At 40.7% G+C, this 18,013-nt stretch overlaps 1 protein-coding gene across 2 annotated transcripts in view; it reads right to left on the reverse strand.

The window, feature by feature from the left end:
• Positions 1-18,013, reverse strand: part of Klhdc10 (kelch domain containing 10) — a 55,252-nt gene that overhangs the window by 21,387 nt on the left and 15,852 nt on the right. Inside the window, exon 2 of one of the 2 annotated variants that reach the window (XM_021164780.2) lies at positions 6,817-6,903. The exons of the other annotated variant lie outside the window; for it this stretch is intronic. Within the exon in view, the coding sequence (XP_021020439.1) occupies positions 6,817-6,903 (87 nt within the window). The remainder of the gene's footprint in view (positions 1-6,816; positions 6,904-18,013) is intronic. 2 annotated transcript variants of the gene reach the window in all.

The raw sequence follows: 18,013 nt of genomic DNA on the forward strand, positions 1-18,013 counted from the left end.
GCCATCTCACCAGCCCCCAGAAAATTATTTTTTAAAGATTATTTCTCTATGTGTACGACTGCCTAGATGTATGTACACTATACGTATACCAAGTTGCCTAAGTGAGTCAGAAAAAGAAGTCAGAGCCTCTGGAACTGGAGTTATAGACAATTGTGAGCTGCCGTGTGGGTGCTGAGAAACAAATCAGGGTCTTCATCAAGTGCTCTTAATCTCTCCAGCTCCCCAGCAAATACATTTTTTTGTTTATCCTATTCAAGTTTTAGCTGAAATTTAACAGAACAAGGTTGAATAGAAGAGATGATACTGAAGAGATTAGTCTTGCTTAATTTAATTCAGTGAGGACACTGGTCAAATTTCACTTCAAAATTAGATATTTCCTCTTGGTTTCTTGTTAATGGTCTACCAATAAAGTAATCATTAGATTTTGTTCCTTATTAGAAAAGGGTATGTTTTTAAAATAAAATTTTTACTGAAATGTTACATACAGAAAGGGACACATATAAGGCCACAGTGTGATACATTTTAACAAAAAAGAATGCTTAAATTTTTTAAAGTTTTTATGGGGGTGTCATGGTTTTCTTTGAGCCTATTAGTGTAGGTACTACTAACTTCCAGAAGCTTGCCCTCCCTTCATGCTCACAGCACCCTCCGATGCACCTCTTTACCTTAGATTATTGTGAGCTGCTATACAGATGCTGGACATCAAACCTGGGTCCTCCACAAAAGCCACCAATGCATTTAATCTCTGATCCATTTCTCCAACCCACTAATTTTTCTGTCAATCATAAAACGAGTGGTCTCTCTATAGTTTTATTATACATTGCCATATCTAAGTGTGCATTCCCAAATAATATTTGAAGTGTATAATAAAATGAGACAGTAGCATGCCTTTGTAGCACTTGGGAGGCAGAGGCAGGAGGATCTCTGAGTTTGAGGCCAGCCTGGTCTACAATGCAAATTCGAGGACAGCCAGGGCTACACAGAGACACTGTGTCAAAAAACCAAAATAAGAAGATATAGTACATATTCTTTTGGGTTCTTATTTATGATTGTTCCAAGGCTCCCTCCCTTTCTGTTGTTGTTGAGGATGGTGTGCGCAGTCTGCTCATCTCCACTGTTGAGTGGCATCTCTGTAGGAGTGTGCAGCCCAGTTTACTCACTCAGTCTAGTTCTGTGAATAGACATTTAGGTGCTTTCAATCTGTGGCCTATTATTGATATAAACATTTTCATACATGTTTTCAGGTGGACAGGGGGGCCACAATGCTGTTGGCTATAAATCCAGAGACTGAATTCCTGAGTCTTAAAGGAAACCCTTATTAGATGAGGCCATAGTTTTCAAAATGGCTAGAACAATTCCCGTAGTTACCAACAGCATGAACATCCCACGTTCATGTCAATACTTGGCAGTCATTGCTCCCATTTAGTACTTCCTGTTAGTCTACAAACCTATCTCACACTAGAACACACATTTCTCTCATTGCTGATGAAATTGGGCACTTATTGGTTGTGAGCCTAGCCTTTAATGGCTGAGCCATCTCTCCAGCCCAGAAATTGGGCACTTTTAAAAAATCTTTTTAGATGAGGTCTCCTTGTGTATTTCTGGCTGTTCTGTAAATCACTATGTAGACAGGCTGTCCTTTAACTCCCAGAGATCCTCTAGCTTCTGCCTCCAAGAATGCAGAGATTGAAGGTATACATCACCATGCCCAACCAAGTCAAGCACTTTTTGTTAGTTGGCCATCTGGAATTTCATTCAGTAAATGCCTACTCCAATTTTACACATTCTTATAGAGATGTCTTTTATAAATCCTGATTTGCATAAATTCATGGTATATTCCTGAAATGAGAATGCTTACTTCTCACCTATATATTTCAGTACTGAAATTCTGTACTTTTACTAAGATTTATTTTCACTTATGTCTGTGTGTATGTGCATGTGTGTAAGGGCATAGGTATGTGCGCATGAAGGCAGGCCCAAGGCTGACGTCCTTCCTCTTGCTGACTGAGGAAAACTCTTTCTGTTCATTTCTCATCCAGCTAGTCTGACTGGACAGCTTTCTCTTCGACCTACTGCCTTAGCCTTCCCAGAACCGGGATTACAGGCAGCCTGCTGTGCCCCCTGGCATTTACAGACATTTTGAGGGACCCAAACTGGTCCTTAGGCAAGCACTTTATTCACTAAACAAAAAATTATGAGACTTTTAGCACTAGTTCCAACTGTTTAATGTTAGTTATAGAAATGCAATACATATGTATACACACATATTACACAATTCCTCTACACTGTTAGAAATCTCTACAATTGTATTTAGCTTCATGTCTAAGTTTTAGTAGAGTCTCTACACACTACTTCATATAATCAAATATTCCTCGATTTGGAATTTATATCACCAGAAGTACCTTTCCAACTTATTTTCCCAAAATGACTGTACTGCATAAATTCCAGATCTCTCATTTATTTTGAGAGATCAAGGCCAGCCACATCTGGAGAGTAGATTCTATGCCAGATAGGGCTACACAGTGAGATACTGTTTCAAGACAAACAAACAAATAAAAATAAATTCTTTATACTTTATAATTAGATAGAACTCAATATACCTCTCACATGCACTGTACTATCAAACGGAGATGCAGAAGCAGCTGAAGTCCCACTGCCCCTGTCCTGGAAGAGCTTAAAACCCGAGGGGAGGCACACAAGTGAACAGAACTCCATGTGGTCAGTGCTGGTGCTATTACAGGCTGTCCACAGAAAGTGACATCAGAACAAAGTGGGGACAGGTCTTCCAAGTTTTCCTGGAAGTAACTGCTAGACTTACTGTTGAAGAATCAGAGGTTTTTCTGGAAATACTTATTAAAAGTGTTAAGGGATAATCAACTAGTGGTTTGCAAATCAATGGGAGTTTATCACCTACTCCCAAACTCTGCCCTGTGATTATCCATGCCATGCTTAATGACAGGAAGTATGTCACACAAGAAAATCTGGAAGTAACGTTTTAAAAAGATGATTTATATTCAATGTGCATGAGTATTCTGCCTGCCTTCAGTATGTATGCCCTGGGTGTCCGCCTCGTGCCCACTGAGGCACCACTCTGCAGCCAGTCCCTGAAGTCATTCCTTGTTTTCCCCTCCTACTCTTCAATTAGTGATCAAGGCTCTAATTCAGCACATGCATAATTCAAGTTTGTACCTCCCCCACATCCCTACTACCGCCGCCTCATTTCAGGATGCAGCTTTCCTCACCTTGGTAACTGTAGTCATTATCTCTTTACTAGCCTCAAGACCAAGTCTGATCCTGAAAAACTCTCCTTCAATGGTGCTCGCTCTATCTGACCCCTTACAGATTCTGGCTGCCATTTCCCACTATGCTAAACTTCCTACAGACCTTTGAAAGCATCTTTGAAAGTGGTACACAAACACCATATTCAAGCTATCTGGCACCTACCTGTGTCTGCAATTTTACCCTTCCCTCAAAAAAACCCACTTAGGTTTAAGTGACTTATCTGATAAACCAAAAGATACTATTCATCGTCTTCATCATTTGTTGATGAGAAACCTCTGTGTGTGCTCCACTACCTTATCAGGACACTGTCACAAATCACTGCACTCCAATCACTCTGCAGCTGTCTGCTCACCTGGTTCTCTAGATCTGCATCATCAATCTATCAAGTACAGTGACTGCTACATGGAAAGCACCCAGAAACGCCGAGTGAAGGGATGAATGATGGACAGAGTTAAACCTAAGAAAGTTGATGGGACAACCAGAGATCAATGGGAAAGGACAGAACACTGAGTTTCCACCTTTAATGGGTAGAAATAAGAAAACACGGAAGAGAACAAAATGGACAAAGAGGAGGAAGCAGAAAACATCTAGGATCATACAAAGCACTGTGACCCAAGGGAAGAGAAACGTGAATAAGATGCAGGAGGCCGACAGCATCAAACATTGAAACTCGTCAAAGGAGAGAAGACAGACAAGGCAAGGCCCCTGCTTCTAAGGAGGCTAGTGGTGATCCTTACACCCCAATGCTGAGCCTGCTCCCACCTCAGTCTGCTCAGCATTATCTATCACCAACTTCCTCAATTTTTCTGAATTTAGGACTTACAAATCTCCAATGGTATGAAACTTACCTGTGCAGTGTTTTTTACCCCCATGACTCTTTTTTTTTTTTTAATGGAAGCTATACAAAACAAAAAAACAAAAAACAAAAAAAACCCACCATCCAGATAGAACCAGATTTGTTTTTACTATTTCTTTTGACATTTTATATTTATATAGGATTTTACACAATTTTTAAGTTTTTTTAGATATGTTTGAGTGTTTGTCTGCAAGTATGTGAAGTGCATACACACCTAATGCTTGCAGAAGCCAAAGAAGGACGTCAGATCCTCTGGAAGTGGTATAAATGCTTGTTAGCCACCATGCGGGTGATGGAAACGGAATAAGGGTCCTCTGCAAAAGCAGCAAGAGCTCTTATCCTCTGAGCCCTCTCTCCACTCACATAACTGCTTTTTCATTAAACTCTATGACCAATTATTTTTCTTTTGGTGGTGGTGGTGGTGGTGGTGGTGACATGGTCCCACATGCTTCAGGCCCCTTGAACTCACTATGTAGCTGGAGACAACCCTGAACTTCTGACAGTCTTGCCTCCACCTCCCTTTTAAGTGTGAGAATTAAAAGTGGTATCATTTTTGCCTTTGTTTGCTTTGGTGGTGTTTTGTTTGTTTGAATTTTATTGTATGTATTTTGTGTAGAAGAGAATAGTTTTGCTTTAAGAATATATGGAGGTCAGAAGACAACTTGTGGGTGTTTCTTTTCGGGTTCTACCATGTGGCTCCCAGGGATTGTGAGTTGGTTGTCAAGTCTTGAGTCATCCCCCTGCCCCCATACTTGGTGTTATATGTGGTGCTGGGGACCAGGGGTTTTTAGGTGGCTCTGGGCAGGCTCCATTTAAGCACCCTGCCAACTAAGCTGTATCTCTAACCCTTGTTCTGGTTCTTAGACAGTTTCATTCTGCAGAGTTTCATTCGAGGATGGCCTAGAATTCACCATGCAACTCAGGCTGGCCTATACTGTAAAAGGACATCCTCCTGCCTCAGCCTCCCAAATTCAGGGTTTATAGACCTGAACCACCATGCCTGGCCTTAAATTACTTCTTAATTATGCTTATATTTAGTAAACATGAGTATTTAAAATAATGCTACATTGCTTATGAAGCCTAGTTTATGCTTATTTCAGACTAAGTTAAATTTCTCAGTTTAAAAAAATTAATAAGTTAGTATTTTAATTTAAAAAGAAAATATTACAGAACTAACATATCTCTTTGCACTTATATGTATTATTTTCCCATCACATACTACTAAAGTACCTTTGACATTTATCAATAACATTATTTCTGCTAAGAGGCACCTTGCTATTACTGAATTTCTTATCTTGACCCATTCAGGCCCGGTTTTAAGTCTGTTCATGTTCCAGGGTTTGGCTGCTAAAAATACGTTAAAAACTAGATATGGAGACATCTATAGCAGCTGTGGGATTTACCGTAGTGGTCTTTGTTGTTTGGTTTTGGTTTTTGTTGTTGTTGTTTGTTTGTTTGTTTTTTGAGAAAGGGTCTTTCTGTCTAGGCCTGGCTGTTCTGGAACTTGCTATGTGGCTTGGCATTCACTGATCTGCCTGCTTTAAAGGTTTACGTGGCTCCATGCAGCTTAGGTTTTTTACTTAATCTCTTCAGTTAAAATTAGAAGAATGACTTGTAAGTAATTTAGTAAGGTCTTAATTACAACATCAAGCATGCTTATCTGATAATTTGCTATAGCTAAAAAACAAGAAAGAAGGAAACACTATGAGCTAGATTTTTCTTTTTATCACAACAGTCTACAGCTGATAAAAAAGTGGTTAGTAGAAAGAGTGTGGACTCTAAGAAGAAAAGCTGCCTGTCAGACACATCAGCAGCTTTAAAGGTGATACATTTTGCTAGTTAGTCCTAAGAATGCATACAAGCTCACACTTAAGATCTCTTTCCTACACTCTTGCCAACACTCTTGCTTTAGTCTTCCCATTTCACTTATTGTGTTTGTGACAGTAGTGAATAATGAAGTTTATATTTACTGGCATTTGTTTTTGAACTTGTTATTACATTTATATATATTTATAAATTACATGTGTTGTATGTGGCTGTGTGCACATGCTGTGCCACAGCACATGTGTGGAGTCAGGACAACTTGGAGTAATTTCTGTTCCTACCATGTGGGTCCTAGAGATCAAACTCAGGTCACTGAGCCTGGCAACAAGGACTTTTATCCTCTGAGCCATTTTGCCCTCCCCAACTACCATTTGCTATGTATTAACTATTCATGTGCATTCACTTATTTTTTAGTATAGACTACTAGTTCCTGGGAGCTCTTTATTATTCAGATTAACAACCTGTTATAAATGCTTCCCATGGCTATGTTTTTATCTATGATGCTCGATACAAAGGGTTGTTAGACTATCATATCATCATTTGGTTCTTCCTTAGAATCACATCCTACACTTGAAGGCTTTTTGATGTGGTTATGGTGGTCTGCCACTGATACTAGTGAGGTAATCTACTCTACTATCTAAGATACATTAAGAGAATCTAACTTCCCCAAAACTTATCATTATAATCCCAACAGTGGTCAATATAAAACATAAATTTAAAACTAAGGCCTAGACTTTTTGCTTCAATTTTGGCTGTTAAGACAACGTAAAGAAAACAGTTTTGAATTTAGAAAATTCATTGAAAATCCCCTTCAACCCAGAGGAAGCACAGACCTCTTGCTAGTTATCACCCACCTCTCAAGAACCTGTTAGGGATCCTTATGATGGGACAGGACTGAATGAAGCGCCTCCTAACTGGGTCCCATCGTATTTTCTTCTTACCTGTCACCACAATTATCAGCAGTAAGTCAGACACATACAACACATGGCAAATAATACATAGTTACTGTATTATAAAGACAGAAAAACAGGAAACAAAACAATACTTGAATACAGAAGGAAAGTGATATAAAGTATCGTTTAACTCTGGAAGTTAAAATGACATAATACATGAGCAGTGGTCAAAGTTTTCAACTCTTATCCCCCAACAACACAATTATGCACACCTTTTTAAAGCGGTTCAATAGCCTGTGCACTCAAATCATCACCAATGCCATCTTGTGGCAAAAATTTACCAGGAATTTTAGAAGCGATTAGACAGAACAGCCTTTTAAAGCCAATAAAGCCAAAAGGAGCTCCACCCAAAAGCATCAGGCACAGCACAGGCTCCTCTGCTCAAGGGTTTTGTTTTGTTTTGTTTTTATTAGTTACAAAGCAATGGATACAGACCTTTAATAAGAAATCTGCTGGGCTAGCAAGATGGCTCGGCGGTGAAGAGCACTGACTACTCTTCCAAAGGTCCTGAGTTCAAATCCCAGCAACCACATGGTGGCTCACAACCACCCGTAATGAGATCTGGTGCCCTCTTCTGTTGCATCTGAACTCAGCTACAGTGTACTTACATTTAATAATAAATAAATCTTTTGGCCGGAGCACACCAGGCCAAGCCAAGCAGGGCCGACTGGAGCGAGCACAGGTCCTAAAAATCAATTCCCAACAACCACATGAAGGCTCACAACCATCTGTACAGCTACAGTGTACTCACATACATAAAATAAATAAATTAATTAAAAAAAATCTTTTGGCCTTAAAAATTAAAACTAGATGACAAGCAAGTTAAGCAAAACATTCCTATCTGGGCGCCTCCATGCAGTATTGGGAGGAGGGTACAGGATGCTCCTCCTAGGAAGCTAATCAGCCCCACACGAATCCCAACTACAGTTTGTTTTCTCACAACATAGAAGAAAAATGTAATGGACTCATAGAACTGTTCAAAGGATCAATTTTCTCTCTTCCCAAAGTTTTGATACTTCCCATTAAAATACCTCTTGTCAAAAAAAAACAAACAAACATTGCTTGCATAGCACATAAAACTTATATTACATCATATAATTCCCTCAGCAATTCAGAACTAGCTCCGCACTCATTTTTTAGGCACCTGCTATGCCTGAATCCCTGTTTTAGGACCTAGAGTTGCAAAAGAAGGATATGACTTATGCTACCTAGAACCCCTCTCAGGTAAGCAAAGGACTTGTATAATAATCACATGACAGTAAGTTAAGTGTAAGGAAGATCTTATGGTAGTCGACACGTAAGGGAGGGAGGAAGCGGAAGGAAACTGACTGACTGATGGAGTGTGAGGGCCCAGCCTGAGCATCCGTCTTCCCACTACATCGCACCTACTCTGGCTCCAATTTCCCAGAAAGAGAATGAATGGGGTATGCTTTAAGCGATTGGAGGTATATTCAGATGATCATCAGAAGATCTAGCTTGTTTATTCAAACACTCTAACATGGAGAAACACAAATGCTGTTTAATATGACCGTCACAATACTGGGGAGAAGAGACTTGTGGGGAAATTATATATCTGCACAATATCTAAAATCTTTTAAGTCTGTGGTTTCCAAATGCTGGTCTCTAATTCACTGCTAGGTTAAAGTGAAAATTCCCAGCCCAATATAAAAGGAGAAATATATGGAAAAAAGCTAAAATATTCTCTTCAAAGGTCTATCCTTTTTTACTATTAAATATTCTTTATTTTCTAAGAGAATGATGATAGAAAATTGCATTGGTTATATTTTTACATATCTTTGCTTAAAAAATAGAAAAATTTGCAAACAAAAGTTTACTCTAAAGTTACACACCCATATATTTTAAATATACAGACTGAACCACTGCTTTGAATCAATCTGATCCACCATTGATGGCTCATGAGTCCTGCACAGGAAGCCATACTGCCAAAGGATACTACCACACATTATAACCTTCCCTTCGTCTCACCTAGGCTCCAAGTAGAAAGACAAGATAGACACACAAAACCACCGAATAGCAATACAAGACAGAATATGACAAGTGGTTAGCTTACAATTTGACATTTTTATGTATCAAAAGTGTTAAAGTGTACATACCCTTTGACCCAGCTATTCCACTTCTAGGAATCTATTCCTAAAGAAACAACCATAGATGCATGGAAAGATGTCTAGACAAAGATATTAACTATAGTAATATTTATAATGGTAAAAACATTATAAACACTTCCAATATCCAACAAGAGGGAGATGGTTAAGTATGTTAGTTAAACATACTTAAAAACGTTCATATGCTACATACCACTTAAAAGTTTATATGAGGCTATTAACATTAACAAGCATTTACAATATATTGCAAATGAGCCAGTTACAAAGTAGCATTGCAGTAAGATATAATCTTAGTAAAAAAAAGTCTACGATCATGAAAAGTACAAAAAGGATTTACATCAAATTTTAATTGTGATTATCTCTGGGTAGATTTTATGAGTGATTTTGTTTTTTCTCCTTTGTTCTTGCCTTTATTTTCCAAGCTTTTGAGAAAACATTACTTTTGGACTGGAAAAAGACAATATCATATTACTTTAGTTTTTGAAAATATAATTTTTTAAAGTAATGGAAAGAAACACACCAAACTGTTAACAGTGAGTTATGACTAAGGTTGGAGTAATTAATCTTTTTATGTCAGCCAAAAATTTTATGGCATATTATTTATAGAAAATAACATAATCATGAATTTTCCTTTTGCTTTTTTTGAGATAGGACCTCCTCGTATAGGCGTGGCTGCTCCAGAACTTACTAAATGGACCAGGCTGGTCTGGAACTCACAGAGTTCCACCTGTCTCTTCCTTGCTTGAATTAAAGATATGTTCTACCACATCTGGCTGCTATGTGAAATTTAAAACTACTTTAGAATATAGAGATAACAAAAAAAATTAGTGAATCAAAGCTGTAACCAAAGATCTTTTGGAGGGCTGGGTGTGTAGCTCAATATACACACACTTGGCCAGCATGCACAGGGCCCTGGGGTCAAACCTAAGCACCCACCCCTGTTTTCTTTTATCAGAACTTCTGTTAAACATCTTTGGCATGTTTCTCTCATAGCAACCAACATATTATTTCTGTCACAGATGAAGCTAATGCTAACTTCATGGAAGTTATTCAATCAAAATGGATGCTGACTTTAGGACCTATGTGTTCTTCTTCCCCCAAAGAGCGGAGATGGGGGTGGAGGGAGAGAATAAAGGGGAAGGGGAGGGAAGGGAAGGAGGGAGGGGCACAGTACCATAACAACAACAACAACAACGTAACAGTAATGTGCACATGCACTTTTTATTTTTACAGAATAACACACCTTTTAAATTTCATAAATTTATTCTTGACCTAGACTTCTATTCATTAACATTTACACAAACATAAGCTGCTTATGGTAAAAATTAAGCAATACCAATCTCTATTAGTGCTTATTTTAAAATAAACCTTCCCAAAGAAAAACATATTTTCTCCAGTCATTTAACCAATATCTAATCTGCTACCTTAATTTTCTTTTTAATTTTTAAAATTATTTTTTTTATTTATTTATTTTTAGTTTTTTGAGACAGGGTTTCTCTGTGTAGCCCTGGCTGTCCTGGAACTCACTCTGTAGACCAGGCTGGCCTCAAACTTAGAAATTCACCTGCCTCTACCTCCTGAGTGCTGGGATTAAAGGCGTGCGTCACCACACCTGGCCTTAATTTTCTTTTTACAAAATTTGCTTCACCATAATCACTAAAATTAAAACTTTAGCAAGACACACGCTAACTCAGCTTCTCCCCAATTTCATAAATAATGTCATCTTTTTATAAATCTACAGAGAAAGCACATGCTTTCAATCCCTTGGGAGGCAGAGGCAGGTGGATCTGAGTCCAAGGACAGTGTGGTCTATAGAGTGTGCTCCAGCACAGCCAAGGCTACAGAGTGAAATCCTTTCGGGGGTGGAAGGCCTACACAAGAAAGAGCAAAACAACAACAAATACTCTAATAGACTAAAACTAAGAGGAGTCAGTGAGAGATAAAGAGAGGAAAGGGAAAGCTGGGAGAACAGACTCGGAAGTCAGTCTAACAACAACCAGGAGCGGGTGAGAGGTAGCTTCACTGGTGTAAACAGCTGAACTAAGTTAACCACAGAGGCAGGCAGCAGAAGGAGCTGAAACAGACTGTAAAGATCACCACACTGGTGGTTGGTGATACACAGAAGTTATAGTACAGATCAACCCCTCCCGCCTATTTGTCTCCTGCAGCCAAGTGTTTAAGAAGAAGAGGCTCTGCTCCCAGATGAGACTGGTGGCAATGAGCAAGCGTATGCTCCCCAGGTAGGACTAGGATGAGCTGTTGGCATTCTGACAGCTGAAGGGCAGCCACACTAGAGAATGGTCAGTATCAGGTACACTCCCTCACTGTGACTCATCCAGTGTCCTCTCTCCTCCCTACTACAATTAGTGGGATCTGTGCAAAACACCGAGGGAAAGTCACAGCAAGGCTAGCAAAGATTCTCAAAGTAGAATGAACCAGCATAAAATCAAGACTCAAACATGGTACAAATCAGAAGTAAAATGCAAAGATAACAAAGAGAAGTGAGCTCTATCAAAATGTGAAGTACTGGGGTTTTTGTTACAGAAATGAACAAATGAATCTTAAGCTTCATATGGAAATGGAAGGAGCCCAGAACACCACAACAATCTAAAAAAGAAATTGGAAGACTAACATGACACTTCACTCCCAAACTTACAATGATACAGTATTTAAAGCAGAGGGACTGACATGAGAACACACATAAATGATTTCCAGTGAGAACTCAGTACTGTGGTGGCTTGTGCCTGTAATTCCAGCACTCACATGGAGGGCAGAGCCAGAAGGACCACCAGAAGTTTAAGGCCAGCCTGGTCTAGACACAAAGTTCCAGGGCAGCCAAGACTACATAGTCAGACACTGTATCAACAAACCATAAATAAATAAATAAGTGTATGTGAGAATTCAGTTAAACACAAACTCTATTATCCATTAATTTTGGAGAAGTGACAAGTAAATCTTACAGGTCACAAGAATCATCTTTCCAACTCACTCTACATTACATACATTTTAACCTAGCATTTTTTGGGGGGGAGGGACGGGTGGAGATTGTTGTTCTGTGTTTTGAGATGGGATTTTCACTCTGTGGTCAGGTTTAAGTTGGCTATGAGTCTCCTTTTCTGCCTCCTGAGGGCTGGGGTTATAGGTAGGCATGCCCCACCACATTCAACCTTTAAACCTAGAATTCTACACTTAATCTCTTCTTCATGTATGAAAAAGGGCATTTTTGGATGTGTAAGGACACAATAAAATTGCTCCCCCATAAGTCTGAAAAGGGAATCACTTAACATATACATATGGAATGAAAAAATAATAACGCGACATAAGAAAGAGTGACCAGGGAAGCCTCAAAGCTTAGTCGGCATCAGCTAACTGGGAAATAACAAATTACTGACATTCATAACTGCAATTAGCTTGGGCTCGATAAAGGGAGACCCTCAAAACATACACATAGAGCTGGGCGTGGCGCACGCCTTTAATCCCAGCACTCTGGAGGCAGAGGCAGGCGGATTTCTAAGTTCGAGGCCAACCTGGTCTACAAAGTGAGTTTCAGGACAGCCAGGGCTACACAGAGAAAACCTGTCTCAAAACAAACAAACAAACAAACAAAAGTACACATAAAAGCCAGGGTGTGATGGAGCAGACCTTTAATCCTAGCACCCAACAAGCAGATCTTTGAGTCTGAGGCCAGCCTGGTCTATTTAGTGAGTTCCAGGCCAGGTTACATAGTGACCCCATCTCAAAAACCAAGCAAACAAAACCCCAAACAAGAAACACACACACACACACACACACACACACACACGAGACTAGGTACATCTTTTGCTAAAAAGTCCTTAATTTTAGTTTCTCTCAAAACTGACCTGGAGGGGCTAGAGAGATGGCTCAGTGGTTAAGGACAATCAGTTCTCAGCACCCATGAAGTAGCACACAGCCATATGTAATTCTAGTTCCGGGGTAGCTCTTCTGACCTACAGGGATACCAGGCACATATATGGTGCTCATGCATACAGTCAGGTGTGCTGGCTAGTTTTATGTCAGCTTGACACAGTCATCTGAAAGGAGGGAACGTCAATTAAGAAAACACTTTCATAAGATCCAACTGAAGGCAAGCCTGTAAGGCATTTTCTGTGTGTGTGTATGTGTGACAGAAGGAGAGAGAGAGAGAGAGAGAGAGAGAGAGAATTTATGTTTATGTTATGCTGTGCTGGTGGTCTGTGTGTGTTTCTGTGCATGTATGTATGTACCTCTGATCTGGTAGTCTGGGTCCCTTAAGAAAGGAGACTGAGCAAGCTCTTCATCAGCTCCTCCATCCAGGTTCCTTCTCTGTTGACTACATTCGATGATAGACTGTGTTATGGAAATGTAAGTGAAATAAACCCTTTCCCCCCAAGTTGCTTTTGGTCATAGTGTTTCATCGCAGCAACAGATACCCTAATGAAGACAGGAGGCAAAAACCCATTCACATATAATAAATATTTTAAAAAGATTTTTCAAAACTGTGTATCAAATCAGTACAAGCACAATTTTAAAAAAGGTAGCACTGAATATTGGTGAGCATGCATAGAAACGAGGTCATGTAAACACTGTCAGGTCTTGCGAGGCAGAGGCAGAAAGAATATCTGTAAGTTTGAAGCCAGCATAGTCTACATAGTGAGTTCTGGAATAGCCAGGGCTACATAGTGAGATCCTGTCTCAAATGCTCTCCTGCGAAAAAGAAACAGAAAAAGAAAGAGAAAGAGAAGGGGGGGGGGAGGGGAAGAGGAAGAGAAAGAGAAAGAAAAAAGAGAGGAAAGGAAAAGAGGAAGGAAGGGGAAGGGGGACGGGAAGGGGGAGGGGAAGGGGGAGGGAAGGAAAGGAAAGGAAAGGAAAGGAAAGGAAAGGAAAGGAAAGGAAAGGAAAGGAAAGGGTTACACAGTCACTCTGAAAAGGACATCACAGCAAGGCTAAACAGGTGCTTACTATAGAACAAGGCAATTACATTCTTGGGAATTTATCCCAAATAATTTAAATTTTATGTTCACATAAAACATAAACACAAAGCTCATGACAAACTTATTCACAATAGTTAAAATATAAAGCAACCCCAATTCCCTTCAGTGAGTGGTTAAACAAACTAATAGATACATCTATGAAACACTGACATGGGGAACAACTTGGGTAGATCAGAAGGGAATTATAAAGGGTAAAATGCATCAGTTTACCAAGGCATTTCCATAGTTAATCTTGAGGTCAGCTTAGCTGGATTTAAGGTGTGTTTGTGAGGCTGTTTTCAGAGAGGGGAAGGCCCACTATGAATGTAGGTGACCAATATTATAGGCTGGGATCCAGATAGAGTAAGAGTGGAAAAGAGACCCCTGAACAGGCTGTGGTAGTGTGAATAATAATGGCCCCCAGAATCTCATAGATCTGCATGCTTTGTCCCCATTTGAAGAAGTTTGGCAGGAACTAGAGGTGGCCTGGGGTTTCAAAAGCTGATACAGGGCCCAGAGTGTTTCTGTCCCTGCTGCCTGTAAATCAGGGTGTAAAGCTCTCAGTTCCAGGGCCATTCCTGCCTTCATGCTTCCCACCATGATGATAATGAACTAAACCTCTGAAACTGTGTGGGGCAATGGGTTATGCACAGACAGCCTGGTCTCTAGTCGAGCTTAGGTCTTGAACCCCAGTGGGACCTGGTGAGTGGTAATTTCCACCTACATGGGACAGAAGGCTTCAAGGCGTAAGATCATGTCTCCTGGACCCCTGGTTCCTGTCGAAGTTACTGCCCCCACAGCCCCCACAGGAGAGGTCTGTGGCTATCAGTCATGCAGACAATGTCTCAAGCTTCAGGCATTCTGGCTAGACTCCACCCCCACCCACAGTTACCTGGCAACAGCAAGATAGCCCAGCCCACTATAAGAAGGACTGCTTGGCCCCACCTCTCTCTCTTTTAAGCTTTCTTACTCTCTAGTCCTCAGTCTCTCTCCTTTCCCCCACCCCACCCCCTTCCACGTGGCCATGGCCAGCCTCTCCCTCTCTTTCTACTTTCTCTTTCTCACTGCCTTTCTACAATAAAGCTCTAAAACCATACATAGACTCTCTGACCATCAAGGCCCGCTGTGCCTGAACGGTGGGATAGGCTTTCTTCTACCCCCCCCCCCAAAGGCCTTCCTACGCTGCAGCCATGGACTGGACTAAGGACTCTCGCCTGCGTGGGAACCACCAAGCGCCCCCCTCTCCCCCTGCCCTTTCCCTATTTCATCCCCAGGGCTGAGTGCTGCCCTGAGGCCTCTATTCTGTTCTTTACTCCTCTGCCGTATCCAGCGTGGGATGCCGGAGGCTAAGAACCTGGTACCTGGGGCTGCCCCTTGTCCACCACCCGCTGTGTGGGGTCAGTGGCTTAACATAGCCAGATGCCCACCCGGGACTGCGTGGAAAGCGTGTGCAGTCCTCCCGTGTCCGCCCACCCAGAGCACTGAAACTCTGGTGGGACGCGGGTTCTCTCCCACTCCCCTCTTTCCCTCTTTCCCACATACCCACGACCCCGCAAAACTGTAAGCCTGCCTTCAAGTGCTGCCTTGATCATGATGTCTTTTCATAGCATTAACAGTGCTAAGACACAGACATTCTCCTTTACTGCTTCATGGCCCCAGAAACCATGGAACCAAGAACTACTGACAGAAACATCTCAAATCATAAGTCATCTCAAGATAACGATTCTCCTTATAAGTTGTTTCTCTGGTGTTCATCATAGTGATGAAAAATTAACACACACACACAGAGCTGCTTCCAGGGAAGTAGGGCTATTGCTAGCTACCTTCCGGTTCTGAAGCCTTTGTGCCTGGTTTGCAGGAGGAATTCGGAAGAGTTTGGAATGCACACCACACAATCCTAGAACTACACACTTAGCTTAATTCTGGGATAAAGTCAAATCCTTGCAGTAGAGACAGCTCAGCAGGCTTCTTCCAAGTAGAAATGAGGACTCTCTTAAAACTGGACACTGGGCCACTTGTGTCTTATCACAGCAAAGAATTTGTCTATATTTTGCCCATGGCTTAAGGGTGGTAGACTAAATGAATCTAGTAAAGGAATTTTCTGGACTGCCCAGCTACAGTGTACTTAGACATAATAATAAATAAATCTTAAAAAAAAAAAAGGACTCACTGTGGTCATAGTGTCTCTTCACAACAATGGAAACCCTAAGACATTGCCTCTAGACATTAGACATGTTATCTCGGGTGCTGGAGAGATGGCTCCGCATTCAAGAGAAATGACTGCTCTTCCAAAGGTCCAGAGTTCAATTCCCAGCAGCCACATGGTGGCTCACAGCCATCTGTAATGTCATCTGATGCCCTCTTGATGTGACTGAAGACAGCTACAGTGTACTTATATACATTAAATAAACAGACATGTTATTTCTTTTAAGGTTAACCGCAGCTTATATACATTTATGCTAAGCACTGTGGTTCCATACAGACTCACTTAGAAATTCTCTCAACTATGTGAGGACTACAGAGGAATAAACAGGTAAGCGGGCAGACGTGGCTAGTTCTCAATGTGCCCATGACTTGATATTCCTATTCTTTCTGAACAGCCTGGTGCCCCTTTCTGCTTTACACAGCTTTCTCTTGCCATGTCTCGGTAGTTTTCTTTCATTTTCTTATTCCTCCAACATTACTCTTAATTTTTATAAAACAAGGCAGGCTATCATAGACATTTCTTCTCTAAGTACAAAGTAATCATAGCATAGTGAGGAACAGCTTCTAATCTTGAGCTAGTCTTTGTCATTTTGGTTTTATTATGTAAGCATCCTTTTTCTGAGAAAAAAAAAAGTGGGCTCATTAGGTGAGGAGTTTTTGTCTTTGGGGGAAAGAAAGGGCACAAACAGAAATGTCATTCATCTACATAAATGAATGATTCCTGGCTAGACTATCCTTGAAAAATAAGCTAAAATTTACATATTTACATATGTTAATCAAAAAGTATTATAATTCATAAATCTGTTAGATTGAAGCATCACATCTGAATCTAATAAATACAAAATTCCTGAGAATACTCTGGTCTAAAATAATATCATATTCTTAATGTTTATGAATATCTGCCAAGATTTCAACATAAAACTCTCCCTACATCTGGAGACATGGCTCAGTGACTAAGAACCCTTGCTGCTCTTCCAGAAGACTGAGATCTGACTTTAACTCCAGTTCCCGGGAATCTGAGGCCCTCTTCTAGCCTTCTTGAGCACCTGGTAGGCATGTGGTGCACATACATACATGCAAGCAAAGCATATATAAATTATACATATCTTTTTAAAAAATTAAAACTAAAACTAAAAAACAAACAAAAACAAATAACAACTCCAACCCTTTTGGCAGTCTCTTAAGCCCCCAAATCCTACAACTCTCAAAAGAATTGCAACTACTTACAGATCCTTATAACTACCCACTACTGTTGTGGATGGGCCTGGTGCTGTTCTTGTGAACCAATCCCCTAATGAGTAAAGGAGCCAATCACTGGGCGAGTAGGAGGGACTCCCGGGCTGGACGGAGGACGAGAGGGAGGAAGAGAGGAAGCAGGAATTATGTTCCTTTTAGGCAGAGATAATGTGAGGACAAGATGTAGCTACTATTGTCTCCCGGATTATGACGAATCCACCAGGATTCCCCACTGGAGAAATTAGATTTAGTATAGTTTACAAGATTAGGATTTCAATTGCTGTGCCCAGCAATTAAGTTACTGTCATTTCTGAACTAAGTTTGTGTGGTGATTTCCTTCACGTGGTGGTCCAACTGGGTTCAAGAGAGAAAGATGCCTGAGTTTGCCAGATGTGGACCACAAAGGCCATAGGGAATTTGAAGTATGGGACTGGTGTGGTAGCAACCCGCCAGTGGGAACATAGCGAGTTGGGTGGAGCCGTCATGGGAGCTCCAGACCAGAGAGTCTCCATGAGATACGAACAGACTGGCCAGACCACCAGGGCAGAGAGAACGTGACAGTTC

The sequence above is a fragment of the Mus caroli genome, unplaced genomic scaffold (assembly GCF_978045245.1).
Source record: "Mus caroli unplaced genomic scaffold, Mus_caroli_1 scaffold_7, whole genome shotgun sequence".
Classification (NCBI taxonomy): Eukaryota; Metazoa; Chordata; class Mammalia; order Rodentia; family Muridae; genus Mus; species Mus caroli.